The 19,383-nt window shown below is 42.8% G+C and overlaps 1 protein-coding gene across 1 annotated transcript in view; it reads right to left on the bottom strand.

The window, feature by feature from the left end:
- The window catches only part of PGBD5 (piggyBac transposable element derived 5), a 120,758-nt gene extending 118,541 nt beyond the window's left edge, over positions 1-2,217 (bottom strand). Inside the window, exon 1 of the mRNA XM_040464915.1 lies at positions 2,171-2,217. Coding sequence (XP_040320849.1) covers positions 2,171-2,217 — 47 coding nt within the window. The remainder of the gene's footprint in view (positions 1-2,170) is intronic.
- Between the last annotated feature and the right edge of the window lie 17,166 nt (positions 2,218-19,383).

Here is a 19,383-nt window from a genome sequence, read left to right as displayed (position 1 = left end):
CCCGCCCCCGGAAGGCCCCGCCCCCGGAAGGCCCCGCCCCCGGAAGGATGCCATGGCCAGTATAATGCTCTGCTGTCACTGGTAATTCTTCAGTTTTATTTTTGAACTTGTGTTTTGGGAGTGGGGGGGATGGGACAGCGGAGCACACACATGAGCCGAGGAGACCGCCCGGTATGCGTGTCCACCGTCCCTTGCCTCCTCATGTTCAAATACTGGTCTCCCGCCTGGCGAGTGCCGCTGGACAGTGACACCCAGTGCCTGGGGTTCAGCAAGAGAAGCTAAGCGTTACATCGATGACTGAGTCAACAGGAGCACCCTTTCCCTACGAAGCAGAGCTTGCTCTGAGCACAGACAGAAGGCAATGGCCTCTGGTGAACAACCCAGAACCGGGTCATACCCTTTCTCACTCACGTTACCTCCCTGTGTTAGCAAGCGCTTAGGCTGCAAGCGGTGACTTAGAAGCGAAGGGAAAGAAAGGGCGGCCCCCTGCCCCCCGTCCTTTCGGGTTCCTTACCCATCAGTAAGCTGAGGGCGGGAGGGTTGGTGGAACACGGCCTGTCTCACCAGGTGGAGTAAAGACAGCTGAGCTGGCCGAGCGCAGGATTTCCACCGTCCTGGTGAGAACAGGGTGCATGTGCCCGGACCAGCTGCCGCGTCCACGTGCGGATTATTTAAAACTGACATTGCACCGTACAAAGATGGGTGGTAAAATTCATGCTCCTAATTAGGTTTGTAAATGTTTATTTACTTGGAATGACGTTAAATGCGAAGCGAAAACACCGGCCATGGCACGTGGAAAGACAGACCTTGGAGGAAATGGGCTTTCTATTTTAGTATCTTTAACAACTCTTCATCTGTGCTTTTGAACAAAAGGCCGTATATCTTCATTTTGTGCTGGGCCTGCAAATTATGTAGCCAGCCCTGGGAACAGCTGTGCAGCGTCTCGATGACCTAGTGGCGTGAATGCCGGGAGCCTCCTTCCCGGACCCCGTAGCATCCCACAAGCCTCTCAAGCCGAAAAAGAACTTTAGGGTATAGTGGGGGGAGGGGGGGAGGTCCTCAAATTTCTGAATCATAGGTGCCCTGCTCGGGCTGCCATAACAAAATGCCAAAAGCTGGGGGGGGCGTGGGCAACATACACTTTATTTTCTCACAGTTCTGGAGGCTGGTAGTCCAGGGTCAAGGTGTCAGGAGGGTTCAATTCTCCGAGGCCTCTCTCCTTGGCTTGCAGATAACTGTCTCCTCTGCTGTGTCGTCAGACGACACATTGCCCTTCAGTGTGTATTGTCTGTGTCCTAGTGTCCTCTTCTTATAAGCACACCAGTCATGTTGAATTAGAGCCTACCCCCAATGAGCTCATTTTACCTTAATCATTGAATGATTGATTGATTGTAGGCTTTATGCCCGGGCAGAGCCTAATGCAGGGCTTGAACTCACAACCCTGAGATCAAGACTGAGCTGAGTGCAAGAGTCAGGTGCTTAACCCACTGAGCCACCCAGGTGCCCCTTTAATCACCCCTTCAAGGATCTAGGGTCTGAATACAGTTACATTCTGAAGTGCTGGGTGTTAGGACCTCAACATCGGAATCTGGGGGGGGGGCCCCCCCGCGGTTACATTCAAACCCCTGAGCCCAAAACAATAGGCAAAACTAGAACTGAAACAGACATTTAGACACATTTTAAGATGCTAAACGTATATTTTTGTGCACCTTAGTTGCTAGACTAAGATGTATTTGCAACCTTGTAGCAAAACACCCATTGGAATGATCAAACAGAGCTTCTGGGTAACTTCACACACCCACAATTAAAACAAACCCCAAAGCTTTCTAATTGGGGATTTGGCTGTTTTAGGCTCAGTGGCAACCGAAGCCTGCCTAGGACTTTCCTTTTGTTGTAGCAGAAAAGTAACAGGAAGAGGAATTGAACATTTAGACATCTTGCCGGTGTTTGTAGTTAATCATACTCTGCCTCGTGGTCCAAACCTGATTGAGCTCTTGGCGCCATAGAGGAGAGATGATGTTCATTACATGTCAGTGGCCACAATGTGCCTTTTTTATTATTGTTGGTATTTGTGTTATTTTTAGATGTAAGAGACAAGCCTTCTCTTTGGGCTGCTGTAACAAAAGCACCATAGACTGGGTGGTTTAAACAACAGACATTTATTTCTCACGCTCCTAGGGCTCGGAAGTCTAAGCTCAAGGCACTGGCAAACTCCATGTCTATTCAAGGGCCACCTCCAGGGTCACAGATGACCATCTTCTCCCTGTAACCTCCCGTGGTGGAGGGGGCAAGGGATCTCTGCGGGGTCTCTTTTAGGAAGATGCTAATCTTGTGCATGAGGGCTCCACCTCATGACCTAAACATCTCCCAAAGACCCCACCTCCCGATACTGTCACCTTGTGCATTAAGGTTTCAATATATGAATTCTGGAGGGACACAAACATTCGGTCTACAGAAGGCTTCATTGAGTGTCTTGTATGTCCCAGGCACTAATTTTTTTTGGCAAAAGTAACCACTTCCTACACGTCCTTTGAAGTGAGAGTGAGAGTATTTCTCCACTTTGTCTTCCCTTAGAACTTTTCTCCGGGGAGGACCCTAAAAAGTTCAGAAAAGATCCAGAAGAAACCCACTGGCCTCTGGCTAACTCATTCTTTGCAGGAGAGCAGAATTCAGTCTGAAGCAGGTTAATCTTGGAAATCTAGGCAAAGAGACCTTGCTTTAAAGTCTTCTCAGGGCGCCTGGGTGCCTCAGTCAATTAAGCATCCCACTTCTGCTCAAGTCATGATCTCACGGTTCGCGAGTTCAGGCCCCGCGCTGGGCTACGGGCTGACAGCTCAGAGCCTGGAGCCTGCTTCAAATTCTGTGTCCCCCTGCCCTCTCTGCCCCTCCCTCTCTCTCTCTCTCTCTCTCTCTCAAAAATAAATAAACACTATGGGACACTTGGGAGGCTCAGTTGGTTGCATGTTGAACTTCAGCTCAGGTCATGATCTCATGGTTTGTGAGTTCGAGCCCCACACTGGGCTACGTGCTGAACAGCTCAGAGCCTGGAGCCTGCTTCGGATTCTGTGTCTCCCTCTCTCTCTCTGCCCCTCCCCGACTCGCGCTCTGTCTCTCTCTCTCTCTCAAAAATAAATAAACATGAAACAAATTTTTTAATAAATAAGCCTTCTTATTAAAAATTAAAAAAAGTCTTCTCATATTACGAGTTTTGTTAGTACGAGTAATAATAACTATAATATCAACTTTCTTTTTTTATTTATTTAATTTATTTTTTAATTTCCGTCCAAGTTAGGTAGCATGTAGGGCAACAATGATTTTAGGAGTAGATTCCTTAATGCCTCTTACCCATGTAGCCCATTCCCCCTCCCACAACCCCTCCAGCAACCCTCTGTTTGTTCTCCATATTGAAGAGTCTCTTATGTTTTGTCCCTTATCATATCAATTTTCTTTTTTATCAGTGGCCCACTAGGTGCCTGGTACTGCTGAGCACCGAGGGGAATGGTCGGTCTCACAGCCCTCTGAGAATCACATTATTTTCTCCTCCATATTATGGATGAGCATTAAGCCTTGGTGAGAAGTCACACAACACTCCCAAAAGCCACATTGCTACCGAGGGGCCAGCTGGGATCTCCGCCCACTTTGGTTCCAGAGCCTGTGATTGCAAACGTGGGCCGCACTAACTGTTCCGTAGGAAGGACCGTGCGTGGGGGTGACAGCAAACCCAGGAGGCCGCCCTTATCCCTTAAGGTAACCCCAGCGCAGCCCGCTGTGACTGCTTGAGGGAAGGGTGAGAGCTGGGTGCTGCCCAGGGCGTATTTCGGGGAGCAGACATGTGGTCAAGGGGGTCTAATGATGCACAGAATGAAAAGACCTAGATCTGAGTTCCTGGAGCCGTGATCTCCAAACATTTATTATTGTGCACCTCTCGTCTGCCAAAAAATCAATCAATCAATAATAAAATAAAAAAAAAGTTTTGAGGACATAACACCAACGTAAGTATATTTATTTATAAATTATAGCCTGTACTATATTAAATTATGTGCATTACAAGTGATATGCAAAAGGTGGACATTTACATTTTTTATGTCTTATTTTATATTAGAGTGAAAGAGAGAGACAGAGCATGAACAGGGGAGGGGCAAAGAGAGACAGGGAGACACAGAATCTGAAGCGGGCTCCAAGCTGTCAGCACAGAGCCGACGTGGGGCTCGAACCCACGAACTGCGAGATCATGACCTGAACAGAGGTCGGACACTCAACTGACTGAGCCACCCAGGCGCCCCTTGAGAACTTCCTTATACAGAGCCCGACGCGGGGCTCGAACCCGTGAGCAGTGAGATCATGACCTGAGCTGAAGTCAGACGCTCAACTGACTGAGCACCCCGGCGCCCCACAAAAGGAAACATTTAAATGGATGACAAGAAATACAAATCAACCATCTAGTATTTTCTTCCTGCCCTTTATCGGACTATATCTCTCCCACTCACTTTGGAAAAGATTTTTTAAAAGACACAGGACACTTCAGTTTGTACCACTAATTCCTAGGATTAATCTCTAAAGAGATGGAAAATGGAGGTGGTTTCTTAAGAAATACACCACAGCTCTGAAAGAAGACAGGGACCATCAGTTCCTGCTCTGCTGGCCCATGATACATCCATCCGAGTCTTGAAACTACAGATCTAGAATTGGACCTCTCATCCCAGACCCGCCAACCCAAAACTTGAAAAAATACACTTCACTTAAAATCAGTATCATCACAAAATTCTTCTAGCCATTCGTGCTCCAAAAATCAAAGTAAACGTTTGCAGCCTCCTTCCGGGTTAACAATACGGAGAAACCAAACTTTAGGGAAACAAAAACAAAAACAAAGCCTAACTTTACAGGAAGGAGGAAGCAGGATCATAGCATATGGCGATAAGATTAGTTTTAGAGAGCTGTTTAGGGAGCCCTACTGGAAGGCTTAAGGTAGAGGAAAAAAAACAAAGAGACGTGGCGACCCAAAACTGTCTGAGTTTTCTAATTTGCCCCGGGAACTTCTGGGTGGAGAGGAGATCATCGTGTGGGGTCAGAGCAAGAGGCAATGGGAAACCTATACACGTATGTAAACAGCTCTTCTCCCCATCTCCTATGGAAGAGAAAAAGAGAATGAACTTATTCCAGTAAGGACGGCCACGAGTTGGTGAGGTAAGTTAGGTAGATGGATGCATACCCGAAAAAGCCAGGGAAGGAGGCTTCCCTGCTGTCTTGTCAGCATCTATGGGCAAGGCTCTCTTAACGGACTGCCAAACGAATTGATGTACAAATCGGATTACCGGCAGCCATGTATAGCTGCTCGGGTTGTGCATGGCACAATGCGCCTCAACTATAGGCATGCCCTTAACACTACAGACCTCTTTATATCTTTGTTATTTTAAATATTTAAAAAAAATATTTTTTTTATTCGTTGACTCCAAAGAGGCAGTTGATTGCTTATCATGACAATTTTTTGATCGCGTAAAGCTGCCTCCTTGGTTGTGAAAATCAGTACGTTGTAACAATTTTCTGAGAGATGGAAATAAAGTGCCTCCTTCCAGGGAGGGCTGAGTGGCTCAGTCAGTTAAGTGTTGGAGTTCAGCGCCGGTCAGGATCTCATGGTTGGTGAGCTTGAGTCCCGCATCAGGCTGTATGCTAACAAGTAGTACAGAGCCTGCCTGGGATTCTCCCTCGCTCTCCTCTCTCTCTCTGCCTCTCCCCCACTCATGCTCTCTCTCTCTCTCTCTCTCTCTCTCTCAAAATTAATAGATACTAAAAAAAAATAAAAATGGCCTGTCTCAGTAGCACCCTATAGTGAAATTTATACAAATAAATGCTGAGAGTGTAAGCGAGCGCTCCTTAATTTTTCCAGCCCGTAGTGTCACCTACCTTCTCTGAAAATATATCAGGAGCCAAGCTTAGCCACAGCAGGAGCTGCTTAAGTTTTGTTAGCTCCAAGTGTCCGCCTCCCTTGGTAAGTAGCATGGTAGGAAATGTCCTTAATTCATCACAAACTTCCGTCTGCATTTTCTCTATTAGATTCATTTGTCGATGTCTGCTATTTGCCGGGTGCATTGCAAATGTAACGTTGCATGCAAACTCTACATGCTGTTGGCTACGGGGCAAGCATATTAATTGTTAGGTGATCAGGAAAAATGTTTTAAGCATTTCGTATCCCTTCATGAGTTTGTTACTTACATGCAGGCATTTTTACTGGGTTTTAGTTATCTTTCGTAAGTTGTTTGGGATTTTCTGTTGACGTGCAATGTATGATAAATTTCCCCATCGAAAATAACAGGGTGAAAGACTATTTTTGTTGTGGTTCAGCGCGTCTGAGCTTCAAGAATGGATTAACTATGTTCAGTGGGAGATGCCTCTGTATTGTTCTGCTTTGATTGTGAAATAAAAACATGTTGGATGAAGGAAAGACCTTTTTGCCCAAGCTGCTTCTAGACAGAGAGCTGCTTTTCTGATTCATATACCAATTGTATCTTAAACTTAAAAATGAGACACCATTGACATTAGACACTAGCTAAATTTGATATTTTGAAGTTGATTTGTTGATCGTATCTTCTGAGATTTGTTTGCTGAAAACAGAATGGCATTTGGGGTTTCCAATTTGTATGTGCTTTCATTATGGCACAATCATTTTTAGTAGCTAATATTCATTGATCGTTAATAAGCCACAAACTATTACACAGAAATAAGTTAGAAATTCCTGCAAAATGCTTCATTAATTGTATTACGGAAGTTACTTTCAATGACATGGAAATTTGGTTGGTATATAAATAAATCACCTACTTGTTACATACATATTACTTTAAATTATATTTACTTGTGACTTAAAAATTTTATTACTTTGCACGTTTGTAAATTCTAAGTTAAAACACTTACGAAGTGTGCGAAACACAGATACTAAATTTAGTAAAAAAATTTATTTGGGCCAGGAATACAGCTGTGCTGCAAATGTGCATAGAAAACACAGTAGATTAAAACACATTTAAAACATATTGTGGGACATTTTATATTCCACGGAAGGCTGTGCATTATTATTTTTTATTTTGAAACAATCAAAAACTCGGATAATGAGGAGCTTATTTCCTAAACCATTTCAGAGTTCCTTGATAACCCAAGTCTCTATCACGCTTGCACACGTTAGTGTGGATTTCCTACAGATGAGGATAGTTTCCCAGATGACCACATCACACGCTGATTTTGAAATCAGTAAATCTACATGGATAGATAACTATCATTTCATCCACAGACTCCCTTCACATTCTGCCAATTGTCCCAATAACCTATGATGGATACACGTATTCGTTGGTCTCAGTCTCCCTCAGTCTGGAACAATTTTTTCTGGCATTTCTTGACTTTTGTAAACTTGACACTTTTGAAGATTACAGGCCGGTTATGTTCTGGAGTGTGCCTCCGTTTTGGCTTGTCTGATGTTTCCTCATAATTAGATCCAGGTTATAAGCGACTCTGTCTTCTTCTCACTGCATCGAAGGTGACATAGGATTTGATTTTCCTGTCACTGATGATGTTAATTTTGATCCCCCGGTGAAGGTAGACTTTTCCAGTCTACCCTGTGAAGGTACACTTTTTCCTTTCAAAATTCAGAAGCGGTTTGTGGGGTGGTATTTTAACACTACTTAAATATACCATTCCTCATCAAACATTTTATTATTTATTTTTAATAGTTGTATTGACATTCGTTTTTCTATTTTTTAATGAATTAAAACTGTTACCATCCTTATTTATTCTGGTGATTGTGTTGTCCCCAACCTGACCAGTAGGGGGCCCTGTAAGCTGACTTCTGTGTCCTTAAGTAGTTCTCATTCTTTGAGCACTTCGACACAAGATGTTCCAAGTTTATCTCATACTTTTCCTGCCCAGCCCCAGAATCAGTTAACTTCTCCTGCTTCTTTTAAGTGGAAAATGGAGTTTAGAAGCCAAGATGTGCACCCTAGGTGTGCTCATTGCCATTGGGATGTCATTGTTTCCAAGCAAGTTAATGAACAATGTTAAATATATGTATGTATGTGTATGCACACACACGTGCGTTTGTGAGCATACTTATACACATTTCCATCTGTGTTTACTTCTATGTATCTATATATCGAGTTCATACAATTACTTTCAATCCCAATCCAACACATAGGTCTAATTCTAGCTCTTTTCCCTGCCATACTTGTAACCAAATATAAGAAACCTGGCTCTCATTATCCTTAATATTCTTACACGATTTGATCAGTTACCCTGTATGTGCCCAAACTTGTATCTCCCCTGTCAGATGTCCACCTCACCTCACATTGGCTCAGATTCTCTGTGCTGCGCTGTCCCTACTCATGTGGACACCCCATCCTCCTGCTCAGACTTTGATGCCTCGCTAGGCTTCCCCTCTGTGGGGATTCCCACTTTACCCCAATGTAGGCTTCTCCAATCGCACCCCAAGTGGATACCCTCCTCACCTCGCTCCAGTCCAAGGCCCCATGCTGGGCTGAGGTGACAGAGGGACACTCTTTTTCACTCTACTCTGTCTCTGACATTTCATGTCAAGTTCCACACATTTTTTAAACTTGGTAAGAAATGATGCAGACAAAAAAAGTCTTTTGAACTATAGGCATTTTTTATACTATCCAAAAACTATGTAACTCTTTTCAACTTTAATGAAATGTTGGAGCGTATTGAAAACAAATTTACCAAACATAAATTTGAAACATTATTGGATACCAAGTGGGAAGGTTGAGTTGATGTCCTAGGTGCCATGCAAAGTCAATTACACAATTTTGTTCTAGAAATTCTTCACGTTTAATAAAGATGTAAATTCTAGATTTCAGCCAAAGATATACTTTTTTTAAAAATCCACTTGTAGACAACATAAACAAATGGAAAAACATTCCAAACTTATGGATTGGAAGAACAAATATTACTAAAATGCCCACACTACCCAAAGCAACCTACAGATTTAATGCAATCCCTATCAAAATACCAAGAGGATTTTTTCACAGACTACAACAAACAATCGTAAAATTTGTATGGAACCACAAAAGACCCCGAATAGCCAAAGCAATCTTACAAAGAAAAACAAAGCTGGAAGTATCACAATTCTAGACTTCAAGTTATATTACAAAGCTGTACTAATCAAAACAGTATGGTATTGGTACAAAAGTAGATACACAGGTCAATGGAATAGAATAGAGCCCAGAAATAAACCTATGATTATATGGTCAATTAATCTTAGACAGAGGAGGTAAGAATATGCAATGGGAAAAAGATAGTCTCTTGAACAAATGGTGTTGGGAAAACTGGACAGCTACATGCATAAAAATACATACATAAAATAAACATACATACATAAAAATAAACTCAAAACGGATTAAAGATTTAAATGTGACACCTGAAACCATAAAAATCTTAGAAGAGAGCACAGGCAGTAATGTTCCTAACATCAGCTATAACAGCATATTTCTAGATATGTCTCCTTAAACAAGGGAAACAAAAGCAAAAATAAACTATTGGGACTAAATCAAAACAAAAAGCCTTTGTACAGCACAGGAAACAACCAACGAAACTAAAAGACAACATACTGAATGGAAGAAGGTATTTGCAAATTACAAAGCTGATAAAGGTTAGTATCCAAAACATATAAAGAACTTATACAGCTCAACACACACACGAAAAACAAATAATCCAATTAAAAATGGGCAGAAGACATGAACAGACATTTCTCCAAAGAAGACGTACAGATGGCCAACAGACACGTGAAAAGATGCTCAACATCACTCATCATCTGGGAAATGCAAATCAAAACCACAATGAGATACCACCTTACACCTTTCAGAGTGGCTAAAATTGAAAACACAAGAAACGAGGAAGCAGAGAAAAAGGAACCCTCGTGTACCATTGGTGGGAATGAAAATTGGTGTGGCCACTGTGGAAGAGAGTGCGGAGGTTCCTCAAAAATTAAAAATAGAACTACTCTACAATCCAGTAATTGCACTACTGTTATTTACCCAAAGAATACCAAAACCCTAATTCGAAGGGATACATATACCCCTATGTTTACTACAGCATTATTTACAATAGCCAAGACATGGAAGCAGCCCAAGTGTCCATTGACTGATTGAATGGATAATATAAAGAAGCTATGATATACCCTCTCCCCCCCACACTGGAATATTATTCAGGCATCAAAAAAGAATGAAATCTTATCATTTGCAACAACAATGGATGGAGCTAGAGAGTATAATGTTAAGCAAAATAAGTCAGCCAGAGAAAGACAAGTATAATATGATTTCGTTCATATGTGGAATTTAAGAAACAAAACAATGAACAAAGTTTTTGTTTGATCAGTGGGCGGCGGGGGGGAGGGGAATAAAAGAGGGACAAACCAAAAAAAAAAAAACAAAAAAAAAACAAACAAAACAGACCAACGAACCAACACCCTAGTCTCTTAAGTATAAATCTGATGGTTACCAGAGAGGAGGTGGGGGGGTTAGATGGGTGAAATAGGTAGAAGGAATTAAGAGAAGAAGACACAAAGAAATGGAAAAACATTCCATGCTCATGGATTGGAAGAATAAATATTGTTAAAATGTCAATACTACCCAAAGCAATCTACATATTCAATGCAATCCCAATCAAAATTGCACCGGCATTCTTCTCAAAGCTAGAACAAACAATTCTAAGCCAAAGTAATGTTGAAAAAGAAAAACGAAGTGGGAGGCATCCCAGTCCTGGACTTTACTACAAAGCTGTAATCATCAAGATAGTATGGTATTGGCACAAAAATAGACACATAGACCAATGGAATAGAATAGACAGCCCAGAACTGGACCCACAAATATATGGCCAACTAATCTTTGACAAAGCAGAAAACAGTATCCAATGGAAAAAAGACAGTCTCTTTAGCAAATGGTGCTGGGAGAACTGGACAGCAATATTCAGAAGAATGTAACTGGACCACTTTCTTACACCATACCAAAAATAAACTCAAAATGGATTAAAGACCTAAATGTGAAACAGGAAACCATCAAAACCCTAGAAGACAAAACAGGCAACAACCTCTTTGACCTCAGCTGCAGCAACTTCTTACTCAACATGTCTCTGAAGGCAGGGGAAATAGAAGCAAAAATGAACTATTGGGACCTCATAAAGATAAAAAGCTTCTGCATAGAGAAGGAAACAATAAGAAAAACTAAAAGGCAACCGGCAGAATGGGAGAAGATATTTGCAAATCACATATCAGATAAAGGGTTAGTATCCAAAATCTACAAAGAATTTATCAAACTCAACACCCAAAAAACAAATAATCCAGTGAAGCAATGGGCAAAAGACATGAATAGACAGTTCTCCAAGGAAGACATACAGATGGCCAACCGACACATGAAAAAATGCTCCACATCACTCATCATCAGGGAAATACAAATCAAAACCATAATGAGATACCACCTTACACCTGTCAGAATGGCTAACATTAACAACTCAGACAACAACAGATGTTGGCGAGGATGCGGACAAAGAGAATCTCTTTTCAATTGTTGGTGGGAATGCAAGCTGGTGCAGCCACTCTGGAAAACAGTATGGAGGTTCCTCAAAAAACAAAAAATAGAACTACCTTACGACCCAGCAATTGCATGACTAGGCATTTCTCCACGGGATACAGGTGTGCTGTTTTGAAGGGACACATGCACCCCCATGTTTACAGCACCACTATCAACAATAACCCAAGTATGGAAAGAGCCCAAAGGTCCATCGATGGATGACATCGATGGATAACGAAGATGTGGTATATATATACAATGAAGTATTACTTGGCAATGAAAAAGAATGAAATCTTGCCATTTGCAACTACATGGATGGAACTGGAGGGTATTATGCTAAGTGAAATTAGTCAGTCAAGGAAAGACAAAAATCATATGATTTCACTGATAAGAGGACTTTAAGAGACAAAACAGATGAACATAAGGGAAGGGAAACAAAAATAATATAAAAACAGGGAGGGGGACAAAACAGAAGAGACTCATAAATATGGAGAACAAACTGAGGATTACTGGAGGCACTGTGGGAGGGGGGATGGGCTAAATGGGTAAGGGGCATTAAGGAATCTACTCCTGAAATCATTGTTGCACTGTATGCTAACTAAGTTGGATGTAAATTTTAAAAAATAAAATTAAAAAAAAAAGAAAAAAAGCTTTCGCACAGTAAAGGAAACAATCAACAAAACTAAAAGGCAACCGACGGAATGGGAAAAGATATTTGCAAATGACATATCGGATAAAGGGTTAGTATCCAAAATCTATAAAGAATTTACCAACCTCAACACCTGAAAAACAAATAATCCAGTGAAGACATGGGCAGAAGACATGAATAGACGCTTTTCCAAAGACATCCAGATGGCTAACAGACACATGAAAAGATGCTCAACGTTGGTCATCATCAGGAACATACAAATCAAAAACACACTGAGCTACCACCTCGCAGTGGTCAGAGTGCCTAACAATAGATGTTGGTGAGGATGTGAAGAAATGGGAACCCTCTCCCACTGCCGGTGGGAATGCAAACTGGTGCAGCCACTCTGGAAAACTGTGGAGGTTGCTCAAAAAATTAAAAATAGAACTACCCTACGACCCAGCAATTGCACTATTAGGTATTTATCCAAAGGATACAGGAGTGCTGATTCATAAGAGCACATGGACCCCAATGTTTATAGCAGCGCTTTCAACAATAGCCAAATTATGGAAAGGGCCCAAATGTCCATCAACTGATGAATGGATAAAGAAGATGTGGCTTATATATACGATGGAATACTACTTGGCAATGAGAAAGAATAAGATCATGCCATTTGCAGCAACATGGATGGAACTGGAGAGTATTGTGCTAAGTGAAATAGAGAAAGACAGATATTGTATGTTCTCACTCATGTGGAATTTGAGAAACTCAATAGAGACCATGGGGGAAGGGAAGGGGAAAAACCTGTTTCAAATATGGTTTCAAAAACCATAAGAGACTCTTAAAGACAGAGAAGAAAAGGAGGGCTGATGGGGGTAGGGTCAGGGGAGAGGGGAAAAATGGGTGATGGGCATTGAGAAGGGCACTTATTGGGATGAGCACTGGGTGTTGTATGTAAGTGATGAATCATGGGAATCTACCGCTGAAGCCAAGGGTACACCGTCTACACTGTATGTTAGCCAATTTGACAATAAATTATATTAAAAAAAAAAGTACACTTAACCTTGGGGCATCTGGGCGGCTCAGTCGGTTAAGCATCTGGTTCTTGGTTTTAGGTCAGGTCACGATCTCACAGTCAATGAGTTTGAGCCCCACATCCGGCTCTGCACTGGCAGTGAGGATCCTCCTTGGGATTCTCTCTCCCACTCTTTCTGTCTCTCTCTCAAAATAAATAAATAAACATTAAAAAAATTGTTTTTAAAAAGAGGACGCTTACCTTGATGAACACTGAGTAATAAATGAATTGCTGAATCACTATATTGCACACCTGGAACTAACATAACACTGTATGTTCACTACACTGGAATTAAAATAAAATTCAAAACAAATTCGAAACCCACTTTTAAATGTATTTGCTCAGGATTGATTTGGCACAGCATTTTAAGTAGAATTAATATCATTAGCAGATAGTTATAGGAACCAAAATTCAATGTACATAGCGATCCCCAAAGCATCGAAGGGATTCAGGAGTGTTTTGAAGAAAAACAAAGAGTCAGTAGTTATCAAATACGTATTATTGATGCTAAACAAATTGTAGGGTCTCTTACATTGACGCCAATCACTCCATGTAGGAAATACGAGAAAAAGGCTAATGAAAACCCTTTAATCTCCAAATCCTATGACAGCCCAACTACACTACAAATTAATTTGAAAAAAAAAATTGCTTTATATTTCTTACAACAATATCATGTTTTAAGACAGGCTTAGATGCTCAGTGTTATGACCTTCTCAAGGATTTAGATGCCATGTATTTGAGAATTGTAATGAACATGTAGCGCTTCACGGTGTAATTTATTAGAGAAATAGATCTGATCTATATAAGCAGCGTGATATCCAGGGGATATCAACATATGAGGATCCAAAAGCCTCAGGTGACTTTCTGAAATCCACTTTGTCATCTGTTAGTGTCTTTTAATGTATTTGCAGCTATAGCTTATCAGATGCCTTCGCGCAAACTTCTGAAGCTCTCAGGATATATTTAACTTTGCCAATATAGTTTCTCAGAACTCAGATTTATTTCCAAAGACGTAAGGCCTAAAATATCACAACTAAAGCAGTCAAATCTAGCAACGATTCTCACAGGACGCAAGATAGTGGGACAATTAGGCAACGAAATTATCGTAGCGATGTCACCACGAAAGCAAAATGTTGACGTGTACTTATGTAATAGTCTGGTTTCTTGAGTTTCTAATTATTTGTGATTAAATTTTCCATTTTCTATGCTTTTGTATTTAATAATTAAATCTGCAAAATTTACACAGACTGACTTTATTTTGGTAATTATTATCATTAAGAAACAGGGGCGCCTGGGTGGCTCAGTCGGTGAAGCGTCCGACCAGCTTAGGGCACGATCTCACAGTTCGTGAGTTCGAGCCCCGCGTCGGGCTCTGTGCTGACGGCTCGGAGCCTGGAGCCTGCTTCGGATTCTGTGTCTCCCTCTCTCTGCCCCTTCCCCGCTCATGCTCTGTCTCTCTCTGTCTCTCAAAAATGAATAAACATTAAAAAAAAAATTAAAAAAAAAGAAACAATAATTTATGGCTTTTTCCTTATGGAAGGGGCATTCTTCTAATGTCCTGCAAGGTGTCATGAGACCCCATACCAGCCTTGTGTTCTGCCAGCTTTCCTTCACAGGAGAGGGGGAGCCCCTGCCATACCTCTTGCTGTCATTAGGTCAGGAGGAGACTGTATTTTGACTCCTTAGTTTCAGTCTTCCTCAGTTTTAAGAGGCCTCCCTCACCCCGCTTAGCCTAGGAAAATTACTACCTAACCCCTGGGTCATGGATCTATGCCCTTCCCTCGGGCTCCTTCCAGACTTGTCGGCCAGTTCAGGGGCCCCGGTCTCTGCTCCCAGATGACTCTCTCTTAAATGTGCTATACAGGTCAGGGCTGTGGCTTTGGTATCCCCACAGAGGGCTGCCCAGTTAAATGTGAATTTCAGATATGCGATCGATTTATACTTGAACATTATCTATTGTGTATGTGAGGTTTGAATAGAACGAGGCATCCTTTTTGTTGTTGTCATTGCTGCTGGTTTGTTTGGAAATCTGACAACCCTCTCTCCAAGGCAGAGCACATAGTACATGGATAGCAGGGAGGTTTTGGAAACAATTTGCCTGATAGGCAGGCTGAAAAGATACAGGGAAATAAAGCAGTGGTCCTGTGGCTCTTCTTCTTCTTCTTCTTCTTTTTTAAAATTAAGAAAAAAATTTTAATGTTTATTCTTGAGACAGAGAGAGACAGAGCATGAGCAGGGGAGGGGCCGCGAGAGAGGGAGACACAGAATCTGAAACAAGCTCCAGGCTCCAAGCTGTCAGCACAGAGCCCGACGTGGGGCTCGAAACTTACCAACTGCGAGATGGTGCCCTGGGCCGAAGTTGGATGCTTAACCGACCTGAGCCACCCAGGCGCCCCGCTATGGCTTTTCTCAATAGTCTTCCTTTACATATAACCATGTTTAAATTAGTTTGGACGCCCCTCCCCCTCCATTTTCCACGGGCCTTAGCTTCTCCATGTGTAAGATCAGGAGGTTGGGACCTGAATCCCTGAGAAGCTACGAAAGCAGTGGACGTCTCTCCAAAAACACGCATATCCACAAAAATTAGGTGCAGTTACAGACAGTCACAGCCCCTGCTTGAAGGCTTTCTGTGGACCGCAGTCAGGGCACCAGGGACCAGCTCTCTGTGGACCATTCCAGCAAGAAGAGGTCATGATCATTCTGTGGCGATCATCCTACTAAAGGAATTAGAAAACAACAAGCAAGGAGCCCCTGGGTGGCTCAGCGGGTTGAACATCCGACTCTTGATTTCGACTCAGGTCATGTTCTCACAGTTGATGAGTTCGAACCCCACACTGGGTTCCGTGCTGAGAGTGGGGAGGCTGCTTGGGATTCTTTCTCTCTCCCTCTCTCTGCCCCTCCTCCACTCGTGTGCTTCCTTTTTTTCTCTCTCTCAAAATAAATAAAATAAATAAAACGCAGAATTGCCCGTGTCATCTTGGAACATTTCTGTCCGATGACACCAAACGATTTTACTAACGTGAACTTGTTAGTTTCCACATTTCTGCTCGCCTGATGGGTGCTAAGCGGTTCTGCATTTGCTAAGGATTTGCTAAGGAAACTGAGTCATAGGAGAAAACAAAGACTTTTCAGGATTTCAGAAGAATTCTCAAAGTATCCTTTCTTCTCAGACTCCTTTTTTCCATCTCTTTGGAAGGGACACCTAACCAAAGGTGAGAGTCTCTGATACAGTGGGTGCAGAAGCGTCCAGGCAAAACACCCTGGGAAGACCAACAGGATGGAGACACCCAGTGCAGTAGTGAAGCCTGGAGAACATTCTAACTGGGGACTACGAGTAGGAGAGAGCGAGGTTTTATGATACGATCATAAAATTAATTACACTCAGCGATACCTCCCATCTGTTGAGCACTTAGCGGAAGGCGGTGTGCCAGGAACTATATTCATTTCTTCATTCGATCCCCAGGACAGCCCTGCAAGGTAAGTAATGGCATCCCCACTTTCTAGAAGAGGAAATGAGGCTTAGAAAGACAGATTTGCCCAGGGCCACGGAGGCTTTATAATATTCATCTTACTCCATAAAATACCCCATGTGGCACTGATGGGACAGGGAGAAAGTAGTGTCCCACATTTCCCTCTTGAATTCCAATAACGTCCAATGATGCCCATCTACAAGGAAAACCTGAAGGCAGAAGGCAGATCGTGGGGGCTTTGGTTGGCCGAGGGTCCTGGGACTGCTGGCTCAGGTGGAAGGGAACACAGGCCGTGCAAACCCGGAAAGGGTGGAGTTTAACATTAGCTGCTTCTCGCTGCTTCCAGATGCGCGCAAACCGCTCCCAGCCTCTGATCAAGTCTAATCGCGAAGGGAGAATAAAGGAGACAGACTGCTTGTTCCAGCTGGATGGTCACAGTCAGTTACACGGACAGGGATTTCCCGGACAAAGGTGCAGGGAGGGTCAAAGTCTTGGAGGGTGGAGCTGTGTTGGTTTGTCACTTTAATATGACCTCCGAAGGTGGGTTATCAGGGCACCTCTGGTCAGCCTGGGGCGACCAGATTCTGAGCGGTCACAGTCCTCCTACCTCCTGCAGATTCTCAGATGTGGGTTTCAGGTCCTCAGATCTGCCTGCCACCCACAGCCTCCCAGAGTCCCGGGGCTGTCACTGCAGGGGAGAGCGGCCCCTTCTTGCAGCCTGACTCAGAACTGACATCCTGCTGACCTGGCTGTCGTGATGCCCCTCAGGGAAATGGATGAAGGGAGCCCCATCAAAGATGTAACGATCACACAGAATCCCTGGAGCACCGCTTCACAGTGACAGAAATCATTACGAAAGTCAATAATGCAAAATCAACCAATAATGACTTTTATTTTCCATGCTAATAAAATGACAGCACCAACCAAATTCACGACCTTTGGTAGACATGTACTTTGAGAATCAAAATGGCAGTTTTTAAAGTCTTTTGCCAACGAGCCCCTTCTATCATTCACTGCCTTAAAAAAAAAAAAAATGATCTGACGTTCAGGGAATACATTTCAGAAATGACTTTTAACCTTGCCATTATCTAAATCGATTCAATTTGACCCAGTTTTGCCTTGTGTCAAGGTCAAAAGCACTTACGGTCTTAGGGACTGTATTTTTCAATTTCTGAAGAACACAGGGCATGCTCGCAAGATTGCCAACGGGCATAAAAGATAGCAAAAACCTTGAATTAGTCGGAGCGAAGCGATCAGGATAAAGAATTGTCTTTTATTTTATTTTTAATTTTTAATGTTTATTTTTGAGAGAGAGAGAGAGATAGAGGGGCAGAGGGAGGGGCAGAGAGAGAGAGGGAGACACAGAATGGGAAGCAGGCTCCAGGCTCCGAGCGGTCAGCGCAGAGCCCCACGCGGGGCTCCAACTCACAAACCGCGAGACCATGACCTGAGCCGAAGTCGGACGCTTAACCGACTGAGCCACCCAGGGGTCCTGTCTTTTATTTTCAATAGCAAGACAGAGAATTAACATCTTTGGAGCACCTATTTTGTGCCCGTTACTAAGATTCTTAAGGGATTCACGTGACACATCTTGGCACTTTGTTTCCATTTCTGTAACCACTACCTAAAACTCAATTGAGCACAACACTTCCGTGACTCCAGAAAGCTCCCCCCGGTCCCTGCCAGGCCATGCCAGTGCACCCCAGGTCACCGCGGCTCTAATATTTACTACCACAGATTAGCTTTGCCTTTCTTTAAGGTCATATAGAATGAACTAATACATCGCATGATCTGTCGGTGTCTTTTTATGTCCGGCATCTTTCACACACGGAAGTGTTTGAGATCCATGCATATGCTTTTTATATTAGTAATTGATTCCTTTTCATTGCTGAGTGCTAATTCATTTAAGGGATATACCATAGGGTATTCATCTGTCCCCTCTTCCACCTCCCCTCTGGCAACCACCAATTTGCTCTCTGTACTTAAGAGCCTATAGGGGTGCCTGGGTGGCTCAGTCGGTTGAGCATCTGACCTTGGCTCAGGTCATGATCTCATGGTTTGTGAGTTCGAGCCCTGCGTTGGGCTCTGTGCTGACAGCTCGGAGCCTGGAGCCTGCTTTGGATTCTGTGTCTCCCTCTCTCCCTGCCCCTCCCCTGCTTGCACTCTGTCTCTGTCTCTCTCAAAAATAAATAAACATTTAAAAAAATCTTGTAAGTCTCTTTGTGTTTGTTTGTTTTCTTTTTTAGACTGCATAAGTCTGTGTGACTTATCATGCACAGTCTTATATGGGACTTTTATAGGCCTCTATGGTGGGGGGAGGACGAGGACATATATTTTCATTTCTTTTAGATAAATGTCTAGGAGTAGAATTTCCAGGACATAGAGTAGATGCTTATTTAATTTTTTCAAGAACTACCAACACATCTCCAAAATGTCGTACTCTTGGTTAAATATTAGGGCTCATTCCACAGATATTGACCAAATACTAACAAAATGGAACAAAAATGTCTGCTGTTGGGACAGCTAGCTGGAGAAGACACAACGGACAAATAAGTTAAATATAAAATGTCAAGTGGTGATAAGTGCTGTAGAGAAAAGTAAAGTTCAAAGGAGGGAGAGGGGCGCCTGGGTGGCGCAGTCGGTTAAGCGTCC

The sequence above is a fragment of the Herpailurus yagouaroundi genome, unplaced genomic scaffold (genome assembly GCF_014898765.1).
Source record: "Herpailurus yagouaroundi ecotype Mexico unplaced genomic scaffold, PumYag 530, whole genome shotgun sequence".
In the NCBI taxonomy this organism is placed as follows: Eukaryota; Metazoa; Chordata; class Mammalia; order Carnivora; family Felidae; genus Herpailurus; species Herpailurus yagouaroundi.
The sequence above is the reverse complement of the archived record's forward strand: the minus strand, read 5'-3'. Positions and strand labels throughout refer to the sequence as shown.